At 38.1% G+C, this 22,063-nt stretch overlaps 2 protein-coding genes across 7 annotated transcripts in view; one reads left to right on the forward strand and one right to left on the reverse strand.

Annotated features, from left to right (window-relative positions):
• The window catches only part of Mtrex (Mtr4 exosome RNA helicase), an 89,113-nt gene extending 86,444 nt beyond the window's left edge, over window positions 1-2,669 (forward strand). For both annotated transcript variants that reach the window (XM_026385964.2, XM_026385965.2), the window contains 2 exons: window positions 1,167-1,271; window positions 2,515-2,669. In XM_026385964.2, the coding sequence (XP_026241749.1) occupies window positions 1,167-1,271; window positions 2,515-2,567 (158 nt within the window). In that variant the 3' untranslated portion in view covers window positions 2,568-2,669. The remainder of the gene's footprint in view (window positions 1-1,166; window positions 1,272-2,514) is intronic.
• Window positions 2,670-2,760: 91 nt separating this feature from the next.
• Plpp1 (phospholipid phosphatase 1) overlaps window positions 2,761-22,063 on the reverse strand; it is a 96,645-nt gene continuing 77,342 nt past the window's right edge. For all 5 annotated transcript variants that reach the window (XM_077800249.1, XM_077800250.1, XM_077800254.1 and 2 more), the window contains exons 4-6: window positions 13,167-13,224; window positions 3,625-3,801; window positions 2,761-3,139 (exon numbers count right to left, since the gene is read on the reverse strand). In XM_077800249.1, the coding sequence (XP_077656375.1) occupies window positions 3,011-3,139; window positions 3,625-3,801; window positions 13,167-13,224 (364 nt within the window). In that variant the 3' untranslated portion in view covers window positions 2,761-3,010. The remainder of the gene's footprint in view (window positions 3,140-3,624; window positions 3,802-13,166; window positions 13,225-22,063) is intronic.

Here is a 22,063-nt window from a genome sequence, read left to right on the forward strand (position 1 = left end):
AATATTTAAAAAGAAAAAAAGGAAACTTAAACATCAAGCAGTGATTTCGAGAACTTGATAAATGCTAATGAATTATTCTAGTGTTGCAAGTAGTTAAAATGTTATTCACTGTTCCTACAGCTTGAATTTTTTTTTAACTTTTATTTTTATGTGGTGCTGAGGATCAAACCCAGTACCTCACATGTGCTAGGCAAGCACTATACCAACTGAACTATAGCCTCAGCCCCCTACAGCTTGAGTTTTGATAACCAATATTCCCAATGTATTTCAGATATTAAAAGCGAAATCTGACAATTTTGGTTCAGGCAGGTGGCACTGGGAAAAGTGATCCCAGACCCCTTCTACAAGTCTGACAGAAGTGAAACTGTTTATAGCTTCAGTGTTTTGTTGTTGCTGGATTTGGTTTTGTTTGGTTTTGGTACTGGAGATTGAAACTAGGGCACTAACCACTGAGCCATATCCCCAATCCTTTATTTTTTTAACAATTTGAGACAGGGTCTCCCTAAGTTGCTGAGGCTGGCTTTAAGCCTGGAATCATCAGCCTCTTGAGTCTCTGGGATTGCATGTGTGCACAACCATCCCAGCTTAAGCTTTGATACAAGCATTTATTTCACTCAGTCAAGATACGTAGCAAAAAGTTTATCTCTTTGTGCTTCCATGAGGGCATACTGTGAAGAAAGCACTGATGAAACCTATTAAGGTCAAAAAGAAAGACCTTTCAAACACCTTGTCTGATCCTGTTACCTTCTCTCCACAAGATAGTAGGCATGGTATTCAGGTGTCTTCAGTAGGTTATACCCAGGGTTTCCTAATAGCTACAATTCCCTTGCCACCACCTGACATCTCCTCATTTATTGTCATGTTTGCTAACCTTCCCCAGAGTTGTTCTCTCCTTCTCCCAGGGCATTTTGTTTACCTGCTTCTAAAACACGTGTTACCATTTTATTAATCTGTCTCTTTACCATTAATCAAAGGTGGGAATTAAACCTTTCTTCTTTGTAGTCTTCCTCACATCTAGCTGGCAATTAGTCAAGTTTCCTAGCTTATTTATTTTGCAGAAAGTGCCCCAAAGTACTAATTAATCCTTGCATGTTCTTATGCCTTGCCTCTTAACTCTGCTGTTCCTGATTATATCCATTTTACAAGTGATTTGTTTTTCCATCCAGGCAGCATAATTCGTTGTATGAGGCGCCTGGAAGAATTGCTTCGACAGATGTGTCAGGCAGCAAAAGCCATTGGAAATACTGAGCTGGAAAATAAATTTGCAGAAGGTCAGTATCGAGTTCATAAGCTTTTTCTAATAATTTAGGTAATTTTGAAGTGCTTTTTGTTAGATTGCCCTGGAGCACCAACTAATGGTGTTTCCATAAAATTTTAAAGGATTTATATGGTAAAGTTTGACTATATTTTTTTTTTGTGTGTGTGTGTGTGTATGTGTATACACACACATACTCATTTACATGCATTTTTTTGGTGCATTTACTATGTGCCAGGTGTATTTTAAGCACTAGGAGATATAGTAGTGAACAAAGATAGAAATCCCTGCCTTCTTAGACCTTTCCATTCTGGTGTGGGAGAGATGGACAGTAGAGCCCACAATTAAAATATATCAGATGGTCATAATCTACTGGAAAAGAAAAGAATTGGAGGACGGATGAGATGACCCAGAGTGACATTACAGGCTCTTTATAATACTTGCTATGTTTAAGTAATAGCAAGAGGTTAGTGTGGCTGGTACAGTGAGCAGGGAGTAAAAATAAGGGTTGGAAGGAGAAAAAAAACGATTGTGTAGCTCCCAGCCCTGGTATTTTCACTGGGTTTGAAGCACTGGGGTGATGTGCTTTAACTGGGATTTTGTAATAATTATACTTGAGTCTGTAGGATAGCAGGGTGGGAACAGGAAGACCAGATCAGGAAAGGCTGGCTTGGTAGGGGAGCCATATGAATCATGACCAAGAAAGGCCATGAACTTACGCATCAAAGAATGGCAGCCATGTTGTTACTCTTGGTTGGTCAATTTCTGCAAACAACTTTGGTGTTGGAAGAAAAGGTTTGTAAAAACTGGCTTACATTTCCACATGGATAGGGCCGGGCTCATTTAATCACTTTTTACAAATGAAGATTCTGAAAGCAGTATATTTCTATTTGTCCTACCTTAGTCCAGAAAGAATTTCACATGGTAACTGAATGTCTTTGGATGTGTAAGGTGAAGATTCCTCGTTTTGGATCAACTTCCTTTGACCTCTTAGTCCTTTCTGAAATGTCTTTAAGCATCCCCTCCCCCACTCCCCCAAATACACATAGGCTGGTTCCTCAGTTTCTACCATATAGGTAGCTGTGAACTATACTGTATAGGTATCTTTTAGACTAGCAAGATTATGTTTACTTTCTTGGTTGCTCTCTCACCAGTTTAATCTGGATATTGTACTGTCATTAAAATCCTCAGTAAATTAGAAAGAAGTTTTGTGTTTTGTGGTCTTGAAAGTTTTAACCTTTTCTTTTCTCTTCTCTTAGGAATCACCAAAATCAAGAGAGATATTGTGTTTGCCGCTAGCCTCTACTTATAAGGAACTTAAAGAATGTAATTTTAAACATTATTTACCACCTGTCTGATTATAGTTGACTACAAATGCTTAAAAGTGTTGACGTAGTTCTTCCATCTCAACAGTTGTCCTCATTTTAATATATATTTAAATCAAACATTCTAAGAAAGCATATTACATACACATGTGTACATAAGCATTACTTTTTTAATAAAAATTGTACAGGTGGGGCATTGTTTTAGTGGAAGGCTTGAAAATTTTTTAATGAACTTAGAGCTATTGGGTAATCATTTTGATAAATGGAACTATATACACAGATAAAGTGGGCATCGAAGAGGTATAGCAGCAGTAGCAGCAGTCCCTTAAAGGCCTGTACACTGGGAAGAAAGATGCATCCTCGTGCCTTCTGGTTGCAATCATTTTCCTTTAGAAAGTAGGCCAGCTTCATCTGGGTGACCTGCTACCCTTCAAGGTTGGTGATTGTTCCCAAAGTGATTTCCTGTTGGTGTTTCATTCAAAGTTGTATGAGAGTCCTCCTGTTTTCTTTCTTTAAAAGGAGAATTCCTCTCCTTGAAGAAATCTGATACATATACAGCCTACAGAGAGAACAGGTTATACTTAGAACAGGGCAAGATATTTAATGATATAATTTACAAAAATTTATAAACCATATACCAAGCTGCAGGAAGCAATTTGCAGAGATAAATATATCATCAGATGGTATACATTCAAGGGGAACATTGTTATGCCTTTGGCAAATAGTTTCATTCTACAAATACTTAATGAATTATTCTTCATGTAAATTAATTGTTTTAATTCATACCAAAAAGAAAACTAGTTTATAGCTAGAGGCTTTTACAATAAAAATTCTAAGATTTGTATGACTTTTGCAAAGAGTTACTAATTTTTACCTGCTGTCTATCCTATCATGACTTAACACCACTGGGGTTCTTGCCCACTAGAGTTACTGAGTCACACTCCACCTGTTATAGTTTTTTCAGTGAGAAATTTCTTTTGTCTGTTTATATATCCAAATTAACTTATCAGTATCAAAATGTAGGCTGCTGCCCTGTATACTTACAACTAATATTGCAACCACCGCTCCTTGAATGAGTCCAGTCAACACATCACTCCAGTGGTGTTTGTAATCAGAAACTCGAGAAAGGCCCACATAGATGGATACAGCAACAAGACCAAATTGCAGTGTGGGACGTAAGAGTCTTGCCCAATCTCCCTTCATCCTGGCTTGAAGATAAATCTGGTAGGAAAGAAAACAAAATATTTAACATGCCAACTAAAAATTGTACTTGATTATCACCATATCTCTAAAGACATGGCATTTAAAATTACATATGGAATAAGACTTCAGGCAAACATTCTTTGTACTCATTAATACCTAAAAATTCTTTGAAACAAAAACTATTCTTATGCCAATAACTTGTGTTTAGAAGAATTTATAGCCTATTTAGCTACACTATCCTTCAAATGGGAAATAAGGCAAGAGTTGTTTATGACTTTTAAGACAGGATCTCAGGGCACCTTTTCCCCTTATAGTTGGGCTTGTAATTCTAATGGGCAAAGGCAATGCTGTTATTAGTTCTGAGTCTTGGGATAAACAACTAGCATTTCTGTGCACACCTTGCCCTTGCCCTGGGCCAGACTACTATGTTTTCCGTCTGGCCTCTCTGGGCATAATTTACCACTTTGAGAGCTCTGCTAGCCTCAAACCATATCACAGGGCAAAGAAGACTAAATCATCTGTATAAGTAAATATAATAATCTGCCCAGATAAGTAATGCAGGGTGTGATTTAGTCATGATCCAGCAAAGGAATATTTTCTTTCAACAGCACCCAGTGTACACCTCTTAGACCTCTTGAGACCTCCTTTCCCATATCTGCCTGCCTTTGACTTTGGTTGCATCAGTATCTAAAGAAATTAATACAGAAAGAACTCTATAGTGAATCTGCTCTCATTTAGAAGAAAAAAAACCTTTTCATTTAAAAAATTCTGTTCAATAGTTCATTGATTCACTAAATGCTGTCCTCAGAAAACAATTTACATGGCTCTGTTCACTGATGCTGCCTGTTCGATACATAAATCCATTCCCCATTTCTTGGGCACTGCTTTGGGTGTTCAGTTCTCAACACTGGCAAAGACCCAGAGGTCTAATTTTATCAAGTGTATACTATAAACATCTGGTACGCTTGAGCCTAACTCATTAGCTAATGTAAGTGTTACTACTGGCTTTCTACAGAGCCTCACCTCCTATCTTTAAATGATTAAAACTCAAACTGAAATTAGTAGTAAGAAGATTCATCTAAAAATTTTGAAAAACGTCATTTTATGGAGAAAAGTTCCTTGACTGTAGCTAAAGCCATGTTTTGGATATTAACTGTCAGAAAGTTCAACTGTCACCAATAAGGCATTCAGACAATAAAACACCCTGGAATTACACTTATCAATACAAACATCTTACCAGTATCCATCTCTGCTAAAAACAAGGCAAGAAAACAACTCTAAAATGGGCTTAAGTTTGTCCCATTTTGTACTTTCTACCTAAGGGAAAACAAGAGACAGGCATTTTGAGATCTTTACTGAGGATTCCAAAAATCCCTCTAAACAATATTTTCCTTCCAGTGAATCCTGACTTTGACTCTTAAGTATCGTGGAGACATATGTAAACTGTTATTTTGCCCAAACTGCTTCGCTAACATCCCAGGGGAAAGAATAATTCACTATGGATCAATAATCAAATAAGCTCCAAACCTTTACCCTAAAGTAGCTGATTTTCTCCTTATAAATCTACATTAAGTGTAGCTGTTTCCCCATCAGTCAAACATTAACTGTGGACCCAGAAATTATTTCACTCTGAGGAGATTCTCACATCTCCCAATTAGGGTTCTAACCTTAGATTCTAGATTCTGGCTCCTCTAGTGACCAGTAGCCATCACTTGAGTGCAGTGTGTGGACACAATAACTATTTGTGCACTGTGTAACCTCGCCAGGGCACTCAGTATAAGGCAGGCACATCGTAGAGCCCTATTCTTCCCTGTGAAGATCCTTGGTTCAGTGAGCTTGAGGAAATAACATCAGGAGTTTCCTAGACCAACTTTCAGAGTTATTATAAGAACTCCAGACACTTCTCCCCTCTGGACCAAAAGTCTCCTATATAGCACACAGTGATAGTGGCTCCACTCTTAACCCTTTTGGGGGGGCTATAGTGCAAACCTTAAGATCCCAGCCTCTACAGACAATATGCATATGGCTTTCTCTGCCACTTTCCAAAATTGTTCCCTTTTGCCTACCATGATACTTCTCATTCCTTGAATTTATAACTTTTTTTATAAAGTTATGACTTTAAAAATTCTACTCCTTGCCTTTGGGGTTTCTTGACAGAGGAAATGAAAGTCTGTGGTCAGCTTGCTATTTTTATCCTGAAGTTCCCAAACACATCACACTAGTGCTTCCTCCCCAGAGTAAAGAACATGACTACTAACAAGTGGCCAGACCATAGGCCTGCTTTGGATGCCGATAGTGTCATTTTACGTTGCCCGTGATTTGGGGCAAAGCAAGTACCAGTATGACTTCCTTTAAAAGGAAGTCTCCATTCCTCCGTATTTCCCCAACAGCTACAAAGAAACTGAAAGTCTGAAGCTTCTCAGCACTCTTGGCTCTCAGAACTAGAAAGAGGGACAGAGCTCATGCTTTAAATGTCTAAGCTGACAATAAAATGATGCACTAGGTCCCTGATTTGCAAATTCATTGCTTCCCCCCCTCTCCATGCATACCATTTGCTAATGATACACACACTGAGCCTATCAAGGGTAAGGCATTTGGTTGCTCACCTCAAGAGCTGTAAGAATTCAGGCCCACAACAGATATTATGTGTGGTCCCAGCCAGGCTCAGCAGCAGTGTCTGTTACTTTCAGATTTCCACACAGGCAGTTGAAGGGGTGAGCCCTATTTGGACACCACCACCCTGCCTTCTCTTCTAGGAAGGCAATGACTAGAAGACTTAAATCAGATCTCCCTCAGGACTCCTACTGGAATTATGAAGTAGTTCTCTATTTTCAGAAGTTGTAGAAAGGGCACCTAATGGGTAATATAATAGTTTTTTTGCAAACTAAATTTCTGAGGAAGCAAAAAGCTACAGTTAGGTAAGAGAAAGAATGAAGGAGAATGGCAGCCACATTGAAAACTCAAGTGGCCCTTAAGATACACAGAGAAGGTAGGTCCTATCTTTACTATACACCCCTTTTAGGAGGTCTGAGTGCTACTTAGAACCAAAAGAAAGTCAATTAAGAACCTCCCTGGTGTGTGTAACCAAATTTCTGGGTTTTAAATTTTGGATTTCTAGGATTCAAATAGTACAGTTTTACTTGTAAGATATAAATTGAGAGGGGAAATGGTCTGTTTATATACTTGGGTTCGAACAGTGAGAAAAACAGAAAATAAAATCCCTTCAGTTGCAAACATACTCAATGTCCATTGAAGGCATCACTACAAGGTTCACTCCTGGGACTTTTCCTACAGACAGTGCAAGGGTGTAACTCCTAGGCTAAATGTGATGGGGACAATTAGAAAGGGGGACATAGAAGCAACACCCTGCAGTTCTTTAAGGAGGGCTCCTCAGAGGCAAAGGCAATGTGCTGCTGCAGGCTCCAGGCAGCCTGCTGCAGACCAGCAAAGCAAACAAGGCAGATGGCAAGCAGAATCCACTCATGGCGAGGATGATGTTTTAACTAGGGCATTCCACAATACTAAAGTCAGAAAGAACTTCCCAGCTGAGGTAAAGAGGCAGTGCTGGAAAAAGAGAGCCTAGTCCAGGAAGCCATGCTGATGGGGATCTAGATTTTAAAGGAGGAAGCAAAGGGAATTAACCCAACAGTTAGCCTGGGACAGGGAGAATGGTTTGGAGAGACTCTCCAGACAGCTGCCCAGACCTTGCTCTGGAAAGAATGATTCCCTCTATGACCTACCCCTGCTCACAAATTTGAACACTGTCCTGTTTACGAAAGGAACACCCCCAGCCTTCCACTGCTGTCAACTGCTATGACAGGAATAACAACTCTAGGACAACTGGAAAGAGATGTGTGGGTTTCCAGGACACACAGCCAGGCTAAAGAATTACAGCATATACTTCACTAACCTACACACACACACACACACACCATTCTCATTATACAAATACCTCAGGAGTCTGTGGTACACATGAGTCAGCCTCAGGACCTCAGAAGGAAACTGCTGCTAGTTCTCTGTTTTTGTTTTTTTTTTTTTTTCCCTATCCCTTTATGAGGAGAAATTAGTGTGAACCCTTCCAGACTGTGACTCTAAGAAAGAGCTCAGCAAAAACAAGTAGTACCACTGAGTACACAGCCCAGATTTAGAAAGCAAAACTAGTTTGAGAAGAATTGACCTTAGAAATCGACCAGTATCCTCCAGCATTGCCCTCAGTAAAACCAGGCATCACTACTGGCCCTTCTGAAAAGGAAGGTTCCAGGTATGGCTTATGCCTCCAAGAAGAGGAAAATGAGCAAAAGTCAGGCTCCTGAGGCACTCTTCCCAGAAGGGGTCCTGGTCAGAAAACCCAGCTGTGGGATCAAGTGTTCTGTCTCCTAGCAAAGTCAAGCTCTCCTCCACATAGCATGCAGACAAGCTGCTCTTTCCACTGAGTTTAAAGAAATAATTAGTTCTTAGCTGGGACATTACTAAAGATTTATACAGGCAATTTTTATTCTTCAGAGGAGTAAGGACAGAAAACATCAATTTGCTCAAAATAACCAGATTTTGCAATCTAGAGGTGTAGGAAGCTGGCATTCCACCAGTAGGTGGCAGATGCTTCACTTCTCTGAAAAGTGCCAAGGCCTTCCTCCTGATCCAAACTGATCAACATTGTGGCTTCTCTTCATGAAGAGCCCCAAAGTCACTTAACAAAAGTACACAAAGACCTGGTCAAAGTAAATGGTGCTGACTCCACTGCACAGGGAGGGCTATATCAAAAAAAAAAAAAAAGTAGTAATAGTAGTAGTAGTATACACACTCTTTCCGTTATGTAAACAACATGCATTTTTCCTTTATATAAAAAAAGTGTTTTTAAAATTAAAAAAATCAACATCTGTGCACTACTTGAGTATTTTTTCATTATTTTACTATCATTAAGGGTTATGCGATCTTCATGTTTTTGTCCCCCCAAATTCATACATTGAAATCCTAACCCCCAAGGTGCTAATATTTAGGAGGTGGGGCCTCAGTAGGTGATGAGATCATGGGGGAAGACCCCTTGTTATGGGTTTAGTGCTTTTCCTTACAAGGGACCCCTGGCTCTTTTAAGAAAGTTCCCTGGCTACTTCCACAGTGAGGATCCAGTAAGTTGGCAGCTTACAGGCAAGAGAAAGGTGCTCACCAGAACCTGAGCATGTTAGACCCAGCTCTCAGACCTCCAAACTCCAGAACTCTGAGAAACACACTTCTAGTTTATAAGCCATCTAGTCTATGGTAATTTATTATAGTAGCCCAAACTAAAACATAGGATATAACCATTTTTGGCTAAAATTTCTGAAACAACATTTAGCTTCCATTAAAGGGCTAATTATAGCTCACTTTTAAAATCAATCTGTTGAACTATATATTTTTTGAAGCTGATTAATTTTGATTTTTTCCTCTCCTTGACTAACCTTGTTAATACTTCTTAAAATACTCCATTCTTAAAAATAAGTAGGATTTGTTCCCTTCCCCACTTTTAAACTAGAGTCAAGGAGTCAGCTTACAAGCTAAGAATGGTTTCATATTTTTAAAGCATTATTTTGGGGCTAGTGATGTACCTCAGTGGTAGAACACTTGTCTAATATGTGCAAGACCCTGAGTTTGAGCCCCAGCACCACACACAAACAAAACATTTTTTAATAGAACAAACAAAAACATTTTTTAAAAGCTTAAATATGTTAACTGATCTTTTACTGAAAACTTTTGTTAATCCCTGAACCAGACTAACAGCATGCTCAACACCAAGAAATAGAACTCTTATCTACTTATTTTTGAAACACCACTTCTAAGACCTAGTCAAGAAAACTAACAACTGTAGCCAGGAGACCACTGTAAGGTAGGCCTCACCTTAGCCTTCTCTGGCTTTGATTTTATCATCTTTGGGAGTTCCTAAATTTAGACTTGAAACCCACCTCAGGCAGGACTTGAGGTGTGTGGGCCATAAATTGTCCATCACATTCCCAATCCTTAGTATTTCATAGTTTGGGAAACATCTTCATCAAATATCAACAGTACTAGGTGGTACAGGGTCAGTGCTAAATGAAGGACAGTACAAATCTTGGGGAAAGTGAGTGGTTTGAAAGAGTCAGGAAGTCTTACATAGGTGGGTGGCAGTGTCTAAACACAGGGAGGCTGAATAAGAAACTCTGATCAGGGAGGAGAGTGGCTAGAGCATAGTACAGCTACTGACAGCAGTGATAAAAACAATCTGGAGCTTCAGCCTCAACCGGATGATACCAGAAACCATTCTTATCCCATTTGCTACTCTCCTGAATAATCACGTGAATCTGGAATCTCTGACATTCAACCAAATTCAAGGGGGATCACTAAGCCCATGAAGGCCACATGCAAAGCAGCCCTGCCCTGATCTCCAGCCAGCCATGTGCTTTTCACAGACTCCCTGGCACTGTGAAGTACACAGGATTAGGTTTCCTGCCAGAGCAGAACAATGGCCAGGATATTTAACTTATAAGACAATTTAACTAGAAGTTCATTCCTGGGTGTCAGGAATTCTTGAGGAGTTAAATGACTGTACATCTCCACCCATTCTGGGCCTGACCCATAATGCCAAGATGCCTAGGGAAACAGGATGAGTCACTGCCTTAGGAATTTGGGGGAGAAGAGAGGTTAAATGTTGTATATAAATAGGAAAGCAAGGAGATATCTGTGTATTCATGGCCAAAATAAAAAATGGGGCCTATATCCCAATCAAGTAAATATTTCCACCATCCAGAGTCAGTGAAATGCAGTGCATGGTTATTCTCAGGCCTTGGTCTCTAACAAACCTGGCTTTTTTTTCTCATTATAATTTCATCTAAATGCTCGCACTGACCCAATTACTAAATTGTAGTTGAGGTCATTTTCCCTGCGAATACAGCCCTAAACTGTCTCCTCATATGCTGCTGCATATCCACAGAAGCCTGCCAATTGAGGCTCTCTTTGCACACATTTTATCCTTTCTGCATGAATTTCAGATTTCACAACTCAGTACAAGTTTCTGTTTGGATACACAGATTTCACAGATGTTCTGAGAAGGGCCAAGGAAGGAGAGCAGAAAAAATGATAAATGAAATATGCATCAAAATGTTCAAGATTAAAAACAGTGGTCAGTCACCATTTTACTTCAAGATCTGCCTCACCTGACCTTCAAATTAAGTGGGCAAGGGTTCAGATCAAGGAAGCAATCAAATAAGGGCCACCTAGTCAAGAGATGCCCAGAGAGCTCACAGACCTCAGCAGTCCCTTTCCAAGGCCTCTGCTCCCCATCTGTAAAACTGGCAATTGCTCATTTCTATTCTTCATGGAGATTATTAGAAAAAGTCAAAAGTAAAATTAGCATAGCTAGGCATGGTGGCACACACCTATAATCCCTGTGACTCAGAAGGCTGAGGCTTTCAACTCTGAGCCAGACTGGGCAACTCAACAAAACCCTGTCCCAATTTTTTTTTTTTTTTTAATTATAAAGGGTTGGGTATGTAGCTCCATGGTAAGCACCCCTGGGTTTAACATCCAGTACCACACACAAAAAGGTAAAAACAGTGTTAAATGCAAATCATCATCAATATCAACCAAAACTAGATTCCTAGGTCTCATACAGAAGGACTGAGATGGCAGCACACGTAGGTGAGTGAATAACAAAAGTCACTCTGGCAGACCTAGCTCTGGGGTGGATGCACCCACCCTTAAAATGTCATTCAGTAGAATCACAAACCTATGTTTGGGGGAAAGTTCTCAGGCTCTTAATGGCTCTTACCACTGTCCAGCCTCCACCTTCTCCCCTAGTGCCCGATTTAAAAAGCAAAACATGTTGCTTCCATTTGGAAAGAATGCTGATTTTCCCTAATAAGATAAAAGGGGATGCCAGAATACTATTTGCTATTAACTGCCTTGAAATAAGTCAAATTTTCCATGGCAGGTCTACAGAAACATTTGGGTATGTATCTTTAAAAAAAAAAAAAAAAGCACTAAATTCTGTTGAATTTGTACCTTGTTGCTTTCTCACAAAACTAAATTAACAGGATGAAAGTTGCACAGTTTCCAGAAATGTTGGAAAAACCAAAACTCTGTAATGGTTTGAGTTGTGGGTTTGAATTTTATATAACACCTGAAATTTACATTCTTTTCATTGTGGGAATTTATTTTTTTTTTCAAATAAAAGCAAGATTCTAGTAAAGTTAACTTTAAATTCTGAGACCAAATTAACTCCCATCAGTCTATCCTTAATATTACACAGCATGGATTTTATTATTTTTCTTTTTGTTGGACACAATACCTTTATTTTATTTATTTATTTTCATGTGGTGCTGAGGATCAAACTCAGCATCTTACACTTACTAGGCAAGCACTCTATCACTGAGTCACAACCCCAGGCCCACACAGCATGGATTTTTAATCTAAGTCTTAAATACTCACACAGCACTAAATGTAATCAAAGGAAAAACCAAGGGATCTGCAAATTTGCACAGAATACAACTATTTAAAAAAACAGTTACAAAGAAAATTAAGAAAAAAATTGTAGATGATCTATTAAGACAGAAATCTTATCCCTTTCCCCCTAAATGTTGAATGTTGATAATATACTATACAGTTTTATACACATACACACACACACACACACACACACACACACACATATACATACACACACATATTTATATGTATATGTAGAGAAAGAACATAATAAAATATAAAAATAAATTTAAATTGACTTTTAAAGATCCCCTGAATATGTCCTAGAGTTTGGTCTTCTATTACTCTCCAAAAAAACCCTTATGTATTCATCTCTAACTTGATAAGCAAACTATGGGTGCAGATCTTTTCTAACTCCTCACTGCCAAGCTAGTAAAATGCATCAGCAAACTATGTGCTGCTCAGAAGCCTAGCAGTCAGACTCAGACCTGGAAGTCGAGCAAATGACCACTTCCAGAAGTGGAAGCCTCTCTGGTCCAATGGAAAGCAGTTTGGGAAATGTTTCAGAATATGAAAGAAAAACAAAACCTGCTCAAACAGGAGCAACAACAGCTGCCCTCACTTCCAATAAGCAGGATTCAGCTCACCAGAGCAGGCCCTGGGCATAGCAAAGAGGCTGCTGAACGCCCACAATGAGCAATGGGGAGCCTGCTCCCAATTAGGGTGCCCGGGACTCTGGATCAGTGACCTCTATGAGTATACAGAAGACATCTGTATGTTCCAGAAAATGTCCCAAAGAAGGGTACCCCATCAGTTCATTCTTAGCAGGAGACTTAAAGATTTGATGGTCTGTTTGGCTTTTGCCACTTGCAACCCAAGAGCAGACACTTAGGAGAATCAAGCATCCCACGTATCACATCCCCAACCATCAGCAGACATGAGGTACTTACTGCCAGGAACAGCATGCAGTACATGGAGAACGAGGAGTGGCCAGAATAGAAGGACAACCTAGAAGAGAAACAAGAGAGACATTCATTTTTCTCCCTGAGGCAGAGCCTAGTTTTGGAGGGCCTGCATACATGCTGGTGGTGAACTCATTTTGTTTTGCAGTTCTTTTCTTTCTTCAGTGCAGAAGATCAAGATCAGGGCCTCGTGTACACTAGACAAGCACTCTACCACTACCTGATCTCATAAATCTCCTTCCCTTCAGAGGGCACAAAGCTCCCTCCTCCTACCTTCAGAAATTAGAAGGATGAGGGTGGAGACGCAATTAAGACAGGAACTGTCAAGGTGTCCAAGAAGGACATGAGGTCAGATTCATATGTGGGATCATTTTATTGAAACCCAAGATGGGTGATGAATCATTGTGACCAAACTCGGCAGGCATTTCTGTAGCTGTTGGAGGAGCGATACTGACAAGCTGTAACTGGCACAAAGGGCTTTGACTTGACTGCATAAAAATCCATATGACTGTGATTTAAGTTTTCCATTTGCAGGGTTTGTACCTGAATAAGGTAATGCCTCCTTTGGGACACTTGGAAGTTTATCCCTTTTCTCTATCCATATTAATAATTTTGTGTTTTAAGTGAACACACATCTTGCCTTAGATTTCCCACAATATGAAATGCTTTTGACATTTATTTTTTAAATTGTGCTCTGATCATTCTGTACCAAATGAACATCTTTTAATATTATAATCTATAAACATCTGAGTATCATTTTCCCACCTAAAAATGATAGTGATGGCAAATTTTAATTTTATAGCATTTCTAAAAAAGAAAGATAAAGCTTACTAATATTCAAGATCTAAATCGTGCTCTCAAAGAATTACCTACTGATGCAAGAAGACAAGCACACTCTAGATACAACCTACACATGAAAAAATACCCATACAAATAATTACGATGTTTCTCCTGACTGCTTTTCCCCTATACAAAAATAAGAACAAAGGTATTTTACTTATTCAAAAAGGAATTTAAAGCCTATGTAGGTTCCTGGGATTCAGAAAGAAAGAGAGACTCCTAAAACCCAAAACAGAGAGTGATGTGTGTAAATCTGGCAACAGAGGATGGGAGAGAAAGTAAAGATTTCTTAAACATATACTGAGAATGATTCTATCAAGAATTTGCTTTCCCCACCCAAAATTTTGATTGTCATATACATTCCTAAGAGAATCTTCTAATGTCCTGTGCTACCTAGGAATTATATAACTAAACCTGCTAATTGTTCTGGTTTTAATCTAGGTAAAACAGATAAATAAAGCACTGCTTAGCTTTACTGTTTGGCCACACAGAGTGTGTAGAGTACTGTTTGGCCACATAGAATGGGTAGAGCAGAGTTCTGTACATTTTACAGTTAGTTTCAATAAACTGAATAGCCTACATATTAAAAAAGACAATTTTAGGGACTGTCAAGGCCCCTCGAGTGAATGTAACTACGATGACAGAAACAGGCTCAAAGACAAGCCATTTCATTTCACTAAATCCTATACCTTGTACCATGAAATCACAAACTGGAAACTTTAGTAGTTTAAACAGCTCTCAATCCACAACAGAGCAATTTCATAGGATGAAAATGAAATAGTTGAATCAAGAAGTCTGCCCATGACTTCAACAGGGATTAAAAAAAGAAAGAACTACTCATTATCACTTTCTAAATCTTTGCACACAGTAACTTATCAAACAGATCATGGTAATATGAAATTTTACTTCTGTTAAAAAGAAAACAGACCCACAAAAGACATAAATTAAAATTATTCATATTCCATACAAATCTAGTTCTACTGGAATCTCAAGGAAATGCATTTGCTCCTACAGATATCTTATCATATCCATAACCCACAAATGAACTAAATATTTGTATGGAGCCCGGTGTGGTGGCGCACACCCATGATCCCAATGGCTCGGGAGGCTGGGGCAGGAGGAGGCTTGTGAGTTCAAAGCCAGCCTCAGCAACTTAGTGAGGCCCTAAGTAACTCAGCAAGATCCTGTCTCTAAATAAAATGTAAGAAAAGGCTAGGGATGTGGCTCAGTGGTTAAGCACCCCTGGGTTCAATCCCCAATGCCTGCCTCCCCCAAAAATTGTATGGGTAAATTAATAAAATCCAAAAATAAGTCCAAATGCTAAAGTGTCTGCTTCACAGTGATCTCAGCTGAAATGTTTAAGACTTTGTCCCTAGCTAAAGATCCTTCCCTTGTGAATTTTAACCAGTCCCATCTCACTTCATTACTGCCCCAGTGATGAAGAAAAAGTAACAATTAAAGCCAACTATCATCAAATCTTAGGAAAATGTTTTCAGAGGGAAAATTGTATTTTCAAATGCTGCTGTTTTCACCAACTCTAGGGAATGGTCTGTTAAACATTAAGGAACCTTCAATTAGTAAGTACATTCTTTGGTCTTGATTATGTAACTTACTGTGAATGAAGTCTTTTTATAAATGGCAGATTTAAGATCTCCCCTTCTTCCTTCATTATCCAGGGTACCCCCTTCTTCTTGAAAAGGTGATTAAACTCAGTCTGAACCTCAATATCATAGCCATCACCCCAACCTTATATCTGAGTTCCCACTGGATTCAGCCATACTGCCACCTCTGTACTCCCAACATCTACATCCATATTTGGTCTTAAAATCTGCAAAGACAATCAAATCCAGCCTTAATCAGTCATCAGAAACAATTAGCTCATATGAACCATTTCTTAACTAAGCGTTCTGGGGCTCATGAGGTTAAATCACAAGGAACCCAGCCAATCATCCCTGGGCTCTTCCCTCAGTAACAGACTTTCTTCCTTCTTTCCTCCCCATTCTCCAGAGTTTAAAAGCACTGTAAAACACAATTTTAACTATCCTTTTACTTTGGAAGTATCTTTATATCTTTGTGGGAGGAACAGTACTGGGGGTTGAACCTAGGACCTCATGCATGCTAAGCAAGCTCTCTACCACGGAGCTACATCTCCAGCCCTCGCTTACATTTTTTTTTTCTTTTTTCTTTTTTTTTGTACCAGGGATCGAACCCAGGGGCACTTACTACTGAGCAACATCCCCAGCCCTCTTTTTATTTTCTAATATATTTTATTTAGAGACAGATTCTCGCTGAGTTACTTAGGGCCTTGCTAAGTTGCTGAGGCTGGCTTTGACACTCAAGATCCTCTGGGCCTCAGCCTGCTGAAGGGATTACATGTGCACACAACCATGCTGGGCGCATTCATTCTGGAATAATTTTTTTTTAATACAGAATTCTAGGTTAATGATTTTCTTCCTCATGACTCTGAGGATATCATTACATTATCTATGGCTTCTGCTTTTGCTGTTAAAATATAAGCCTCTGTGCCATTCCTTTCTGTATTCTGTCTTCTCTCTTTCATTGCTTCCCACTGCCCCCCATGCCCAAGTCTTCAACAGTCTACAATTATCATATATCAAGTAGGGACTTCTTTTATTTTACCTGGTTTGGTACTTATTGGCTTCCTATATCTGAATATTTATACTCTTCACCAATTTTGTAAAGTTCCCAGCCACTTGGAATATTGCATATCCTCTATCCTACTATCTTTTTGCGAGTTTCTGAATGACCTTGTAATCTACTTTCCTATTGTATCCCTCTCTGTCTCTTAACCTTCCTTCTGTATTTCTGATCTTACCTTTTTAGGTCTACCTTTCACTTCAGTTTTCCCTTTCGCTGTGTCTAATCAATCTTAAAATTTTAAAATTTAAATTACTAGATGTTTCATTTTACAGATCTCTTTGGTTTTTTTTCATATCTATCTGATCAATCCTATTAACATATTTTCAAGCTCCCCTTAGTCTACACAGCAGACATATTTATATTCTACATGGTAATTCTAGTATCTGTAATCTTTGAGTTTATGTAACTTGTTATATTTGCTGACTCTCACTTAAGGTAGCTTGTTTCTATGTATGTTCATTATATTAAAATATGTGTTCATGTCCTTGGGACTCAATCTTTGGGGAATCTCAGAGATCCTGGTTTAAAGAGAATTCTTCCAAGAGAGACTTGTATCAACTTGTGCTGTGTTCACTATAGATCCACTTTGACCTTCAAACTTGTTTTTTTTTTTTTTTTAAGACATACAGGTAGCATGAATTCTGGCTCCAGACCAGTGAGTATGTCTGTGGTCTTGTGGTTAAGAATTCTTCTTAATATCTCCCACGGGGAGGATACTGCCCTTTGGGAGTCCTTACATTATCCCTGTGCCTCCTGTATGTCTTCTTACTCTCCTCAGTCTGTCTTCATCACCTACACTTCATATTCACAGTCTACCAAACTTGGGTTCTAGGCTTTCAGAAAATGGCAGACAGGGCATACATTGGATGTGCAACACTAACTGATCCTGGCCTCAGGGTCTCAGCTAAGCTATTTATACATTTATATGTATGTATGTCTATATGTGTGTATGATATATATAGATATAGGTATAATTTTTTAAAATAGGGTCTTGCTATGTTGTCCAGGGTGATCTTGAATCCTGAGCTCAAACATTCCTCCTTCCTCATCCTCCCAAGTAGTTGGGACTATGTGCAGGTGCCACTACACCAACTACCACACACATACACACACACATACACACACATATATTCACACGTATATATTGTATATATAATTTAAGACACAGTGTATATGAACGTGGGGGGCATATTTTCTAGCATGTTTAGTTGAACAAGATCAGAAGGCATTTCTAACCCTCTATATTGCCAAAAATAGAAATAGGCTTTAAAAAAAAAAGTAAAATGCTATCTAAAAACAATCATTTCAGTAGGTGACACAACAGTTTGACAAAATGTGATTTGTTTTTAATCATACAGTGGCCAATGCTCACAAATGCACAAATGTTTCCAATTACTGATATACCACCAACTCCCTGGGTATGCCAAAGTTGGCTCTGATGCAAATTACAACTTCCTTCCCCCCTAAAAATTGTTCTAAAATTGATTACTTAAAGCAATCCAATGCAGAAAAGTTGTCAAACCACATAAATTGTTATAGAGGTACTGAGTACATTCAGGTACATGATACACATTACCTATGTTCCTCACAAAACTCTTATGTGCACACACAGAAGATGAGTTTCACACAGTTTCAATAACTTGCTCAAAAGCCCCAACTATCTCTTTCATGCTCAAATCTGAGTCTTCCCAACTGTGCCAGGATTTCACTACAATGAACAGTAGAGAAATCCAGAAAGATTTTTAATCCTAACATCTCCAGGCAGTGAGAACCAATCAGAAAGAACAGAAATTATAATTTATATGTGGCAAAATGTATGAAGTAGTATGTATGAAGCTGGACAATCTATGAAAAAATAGATGTTGTCAGTAACCATTTGAAAAGAATAATAATTTGTACACTCCAAAGGCAAAATAATAGTTAGACAATTACAACAAGAGACAGTTTCTTTACAACTTATTTCCTGATTTTAAATATTCACATAAACCATATTAACTTGAACTGTAAGAGAAATTTCCCTTTGTGGTAACCTTTAAATACTGAATTATCCTGTTTTGTTTTGTTTTTTTAAAGTTTAAAATGTCCTATACAAACGGACATGTGAGCAATGACCTCTTAATGAACACTAACTTTTCCCAAGTATTAGTCCTACTTTATTTTGAAAGGATGCTGACAATAACCATGCTAAAGGTTCCAGCATTAGATATCAAACATTGTAGATAATCAGCATTAGATTATGTACAAAAATCCCATATCTAGGATACTAAGTAGGTGATGACGAGGAAAATGTGAACTTCACTTACACACTTTCAAGAGGATGGCTTGACTATCTACCCACATGAAAAACATATTTTTGATTCATTAATTCTACTTCAAGGAATCTATCCTAGAGAAATGCACACAAAGATTTGTGCTGAAACACAACTGGCAATTCAAGGACCCAAGAAGGGTCCAGCCCGACTTTGTATTTTATTTAGAGACAGAGTCTCACTGAGTTGCTTAGTGCCTCACTTTTGTTAAGGCTGGCTTTGAACTTGAAATCCACCTGTCTCAGCCTCCCGAGCCACTGGGATTACAGGCATGTGCCATCGTGCCCGGCCAGATTACTTTTAAATAATAACTTTCATAACTAATACCTTTCATAAAGTGAAGGATCTTTTAAAATCACCCCCTACTTAATCTTATATGTTAATATTTCCATATAGACATGATTATAAAGAAGGTTGTTGTGCTACTGACATACACATGAATAATACAATAAACCTGAACAAATCAATTTTTTGGAAGTATAAGGAATTATCTGGTAATGTCTACAATTAGACCATTTATAGAAGAAGCAATCCTAGCAGATTTTACCAAGTGCTTAAGTACTACACCCAGCCAGTCTACTTAGAATGTGTTTTACTATTATAGAAAGCATGTGCTCAAATTTCAGCTTTATTTACTAGCATGCGATCTGCATTTAAGAAATTATTTCTCACACTTAATCATATACATTGCAATTAACCTTCTAAATAATACAAGACTGCCATAATCTAAACATGAGTCAGTTTGTTTTGAATATCTGATTCACAAAACTAGAGATCAGCCACTCGGAATTGATCGGAAACACCAAGTTTGCACTTTGAAATTTAGGACTAGAAATGTAGTTCACAGGTAGAATACTTCCTAGCATATGTAAGATCCATTTGCAATGGTAGTCTTCACCACATGTTTTAGTGTTGCAAGTACAGCCCCATTTAATGTATAGCAAATTCTCAAGTATTAATTCTAAACAGTAAGTATAACTTTCTAGATAGTGCAGTTAATAAGTATTCCATTAAAATCCATTTATTTCCTTTTTTTTTTTAATCTAGGACCTAATGGCCACCACAACTGAAGTCTGGGGAAATTTCCTATGATATCAGTGATGGCAGACACAGCACAAGGGCATGCACATGTGCAGGAAACAGAGATGGGGCAAGAAATTAAGTGAATGAAAGGGAAAAAAAATCAAAAGCAAAACCAAAATTATAGGAGGATATTCTCATCCTAACATGTAACTCTGACCCCTTTATATCATCAACAAAAAATGACTCATTTGGAGTGTTATGTTCCCTTCTCCCCAGTGTCAAGCCATTATAATTTTATTACTAGAAACTTATATGGGGACAGGTAATGAAGGTAAATGAGTCAAAAGAGCGGATTACACTATAATACTAGCCTATAGATAATATTTAAACAGAAATGTTTCTGCATTTTTTTGGCTTCTTGGCTTTTAAAATTCAAGAGAAAGAATAGGAAAGTCTATATCCAGCTAAAGTATATTCCACAATAGAACAGAAATGCAAAGCCACAGTTATGTATCATTGTTATACAGCTCTGAAACTGGTAATAACATTCTGGAAGCACAAATGGAAATCACAATTTTCTGTGAAGATACAAAGTCTTGCCATAATTTCATTTCTCCATTTGATGATTCTTTCTCCTTGCTATGGAAGCCCAAAATTTAACACAGGATGTTCTCATTAAAAATTACAATTATTTTTAATGCGTGTAAGTCTACAGTGTGAGTTACATAGATGCTCATATTGTTTTTAAAGAGGTTGTTTTCCCAGCCCTTCTATAGGACTTGAAGTACACAATTCATATGCAGAATCCTTAAAAGATGGCAGAAAAAAAAAAAGCCTATAAACACTTAGGTCAAAAGTATAATCAGAGTGTAGCAGAGCCCGGTGGCACACACCTGTAATTCCAGAGGCTGAGGAAGCTGAGGCAGGATGATCCCAAGTTCAAAGCTAGTCTCAGCAAAAGTGAGGCTCTAAACAACTCAGAATGATCCCAAGTTCAAAGCTAGCCTCAGCAAAAGCGAGACTCTAAGTAACTCAGTGAGACTCTGTCTCTATTAAATAAAACAAAACAAAACAAAACAAAAACAGGGCTGGGGATGTGGTTCAGTGGTCGAGTGCCCCTGAGTTCAATCCCTGGTACCAAAATAAAAAAATAAAAAATAAAAAAATAAAAAAAAGGACAATCAGAGTAACTGTACCTGTCAGCCAATTTATACACTCTAGGAAGGGAGTATTGACACATAACAACTGAAAAATGATTTTATACATTTTAAATAAACTGTATTTCTTAACATATTACCAAAATGTGATAGCTTATATATAGAAACAAAATCTCATCAACAAGAAATATCTTCATAAAAAAATTTTGTGCCAAAATTTATGTACCTGAACAAGAGAAACAAGAGATGTATGAAGAATTTGTGTCTTTAAAGAATCATTTACAAAGACATTTTCTAGAATTCAGGCAACCCCTTATAATGACTTTCTTAAATTCCTTGAATGAGAGAAAAGATTAGTTTCCCTGTCTTTTATGGTGGTTGATCCAGGAGATATATTAGAGAGACAGGCATAGGGCTTGGTGGAAAAGTACAAAACTGAGAATCAAAGTCCTGAAATGAGGTCACAGCACCACAGAACTGCTTCTAGGATAAAAACTTAGATGCTAATCCTCACACTGCTCAAGGTGTTCATTCATGGAAGTGGGACTGTACTACTCTCTCTGTTTATGCTGTAAGAATGCTACAAGGATAAAAACAAATAGCAAATGAGCAGTACTGAGAAAATTTGGATATGTACACCATATATTAAGAAGATGGTTAACTCTCAGATTAGTTTTTTTATCACTGAAAATAAGCACCCTTCTTTGGTTCCCAGTAAACAATAAACTAATACACCATATTTTTTCCTGTTGATTGACATGTTACCTTTTTAAAAAACAATAATAAATAAAGTGTTCTTAAAGTTATCTGAATTAAAATTAATTTGCAATCAAAAGAATTACTACAGCTAGGCATAGTGGTTGTAGTCCAGGAGGCCGAGACAGGAGGATCTCTT

The sequence above is a fragment of the Urocitellus parryii genome, chromosome 1 (genome assembly GCF_045843805.1).
Source record: "Urocitellus parryii isolate mUroPar1 chromosome 1, mUroPar1.hap1, whole genome shotgun sequence".
In the NCBI taxonomy this organism is placed as follows: Eukaryota; Metazoa; Chordata; class Mammalia; order Rodentia; family Sciuridae; genus Urocitellus; species Urocitellus parryii.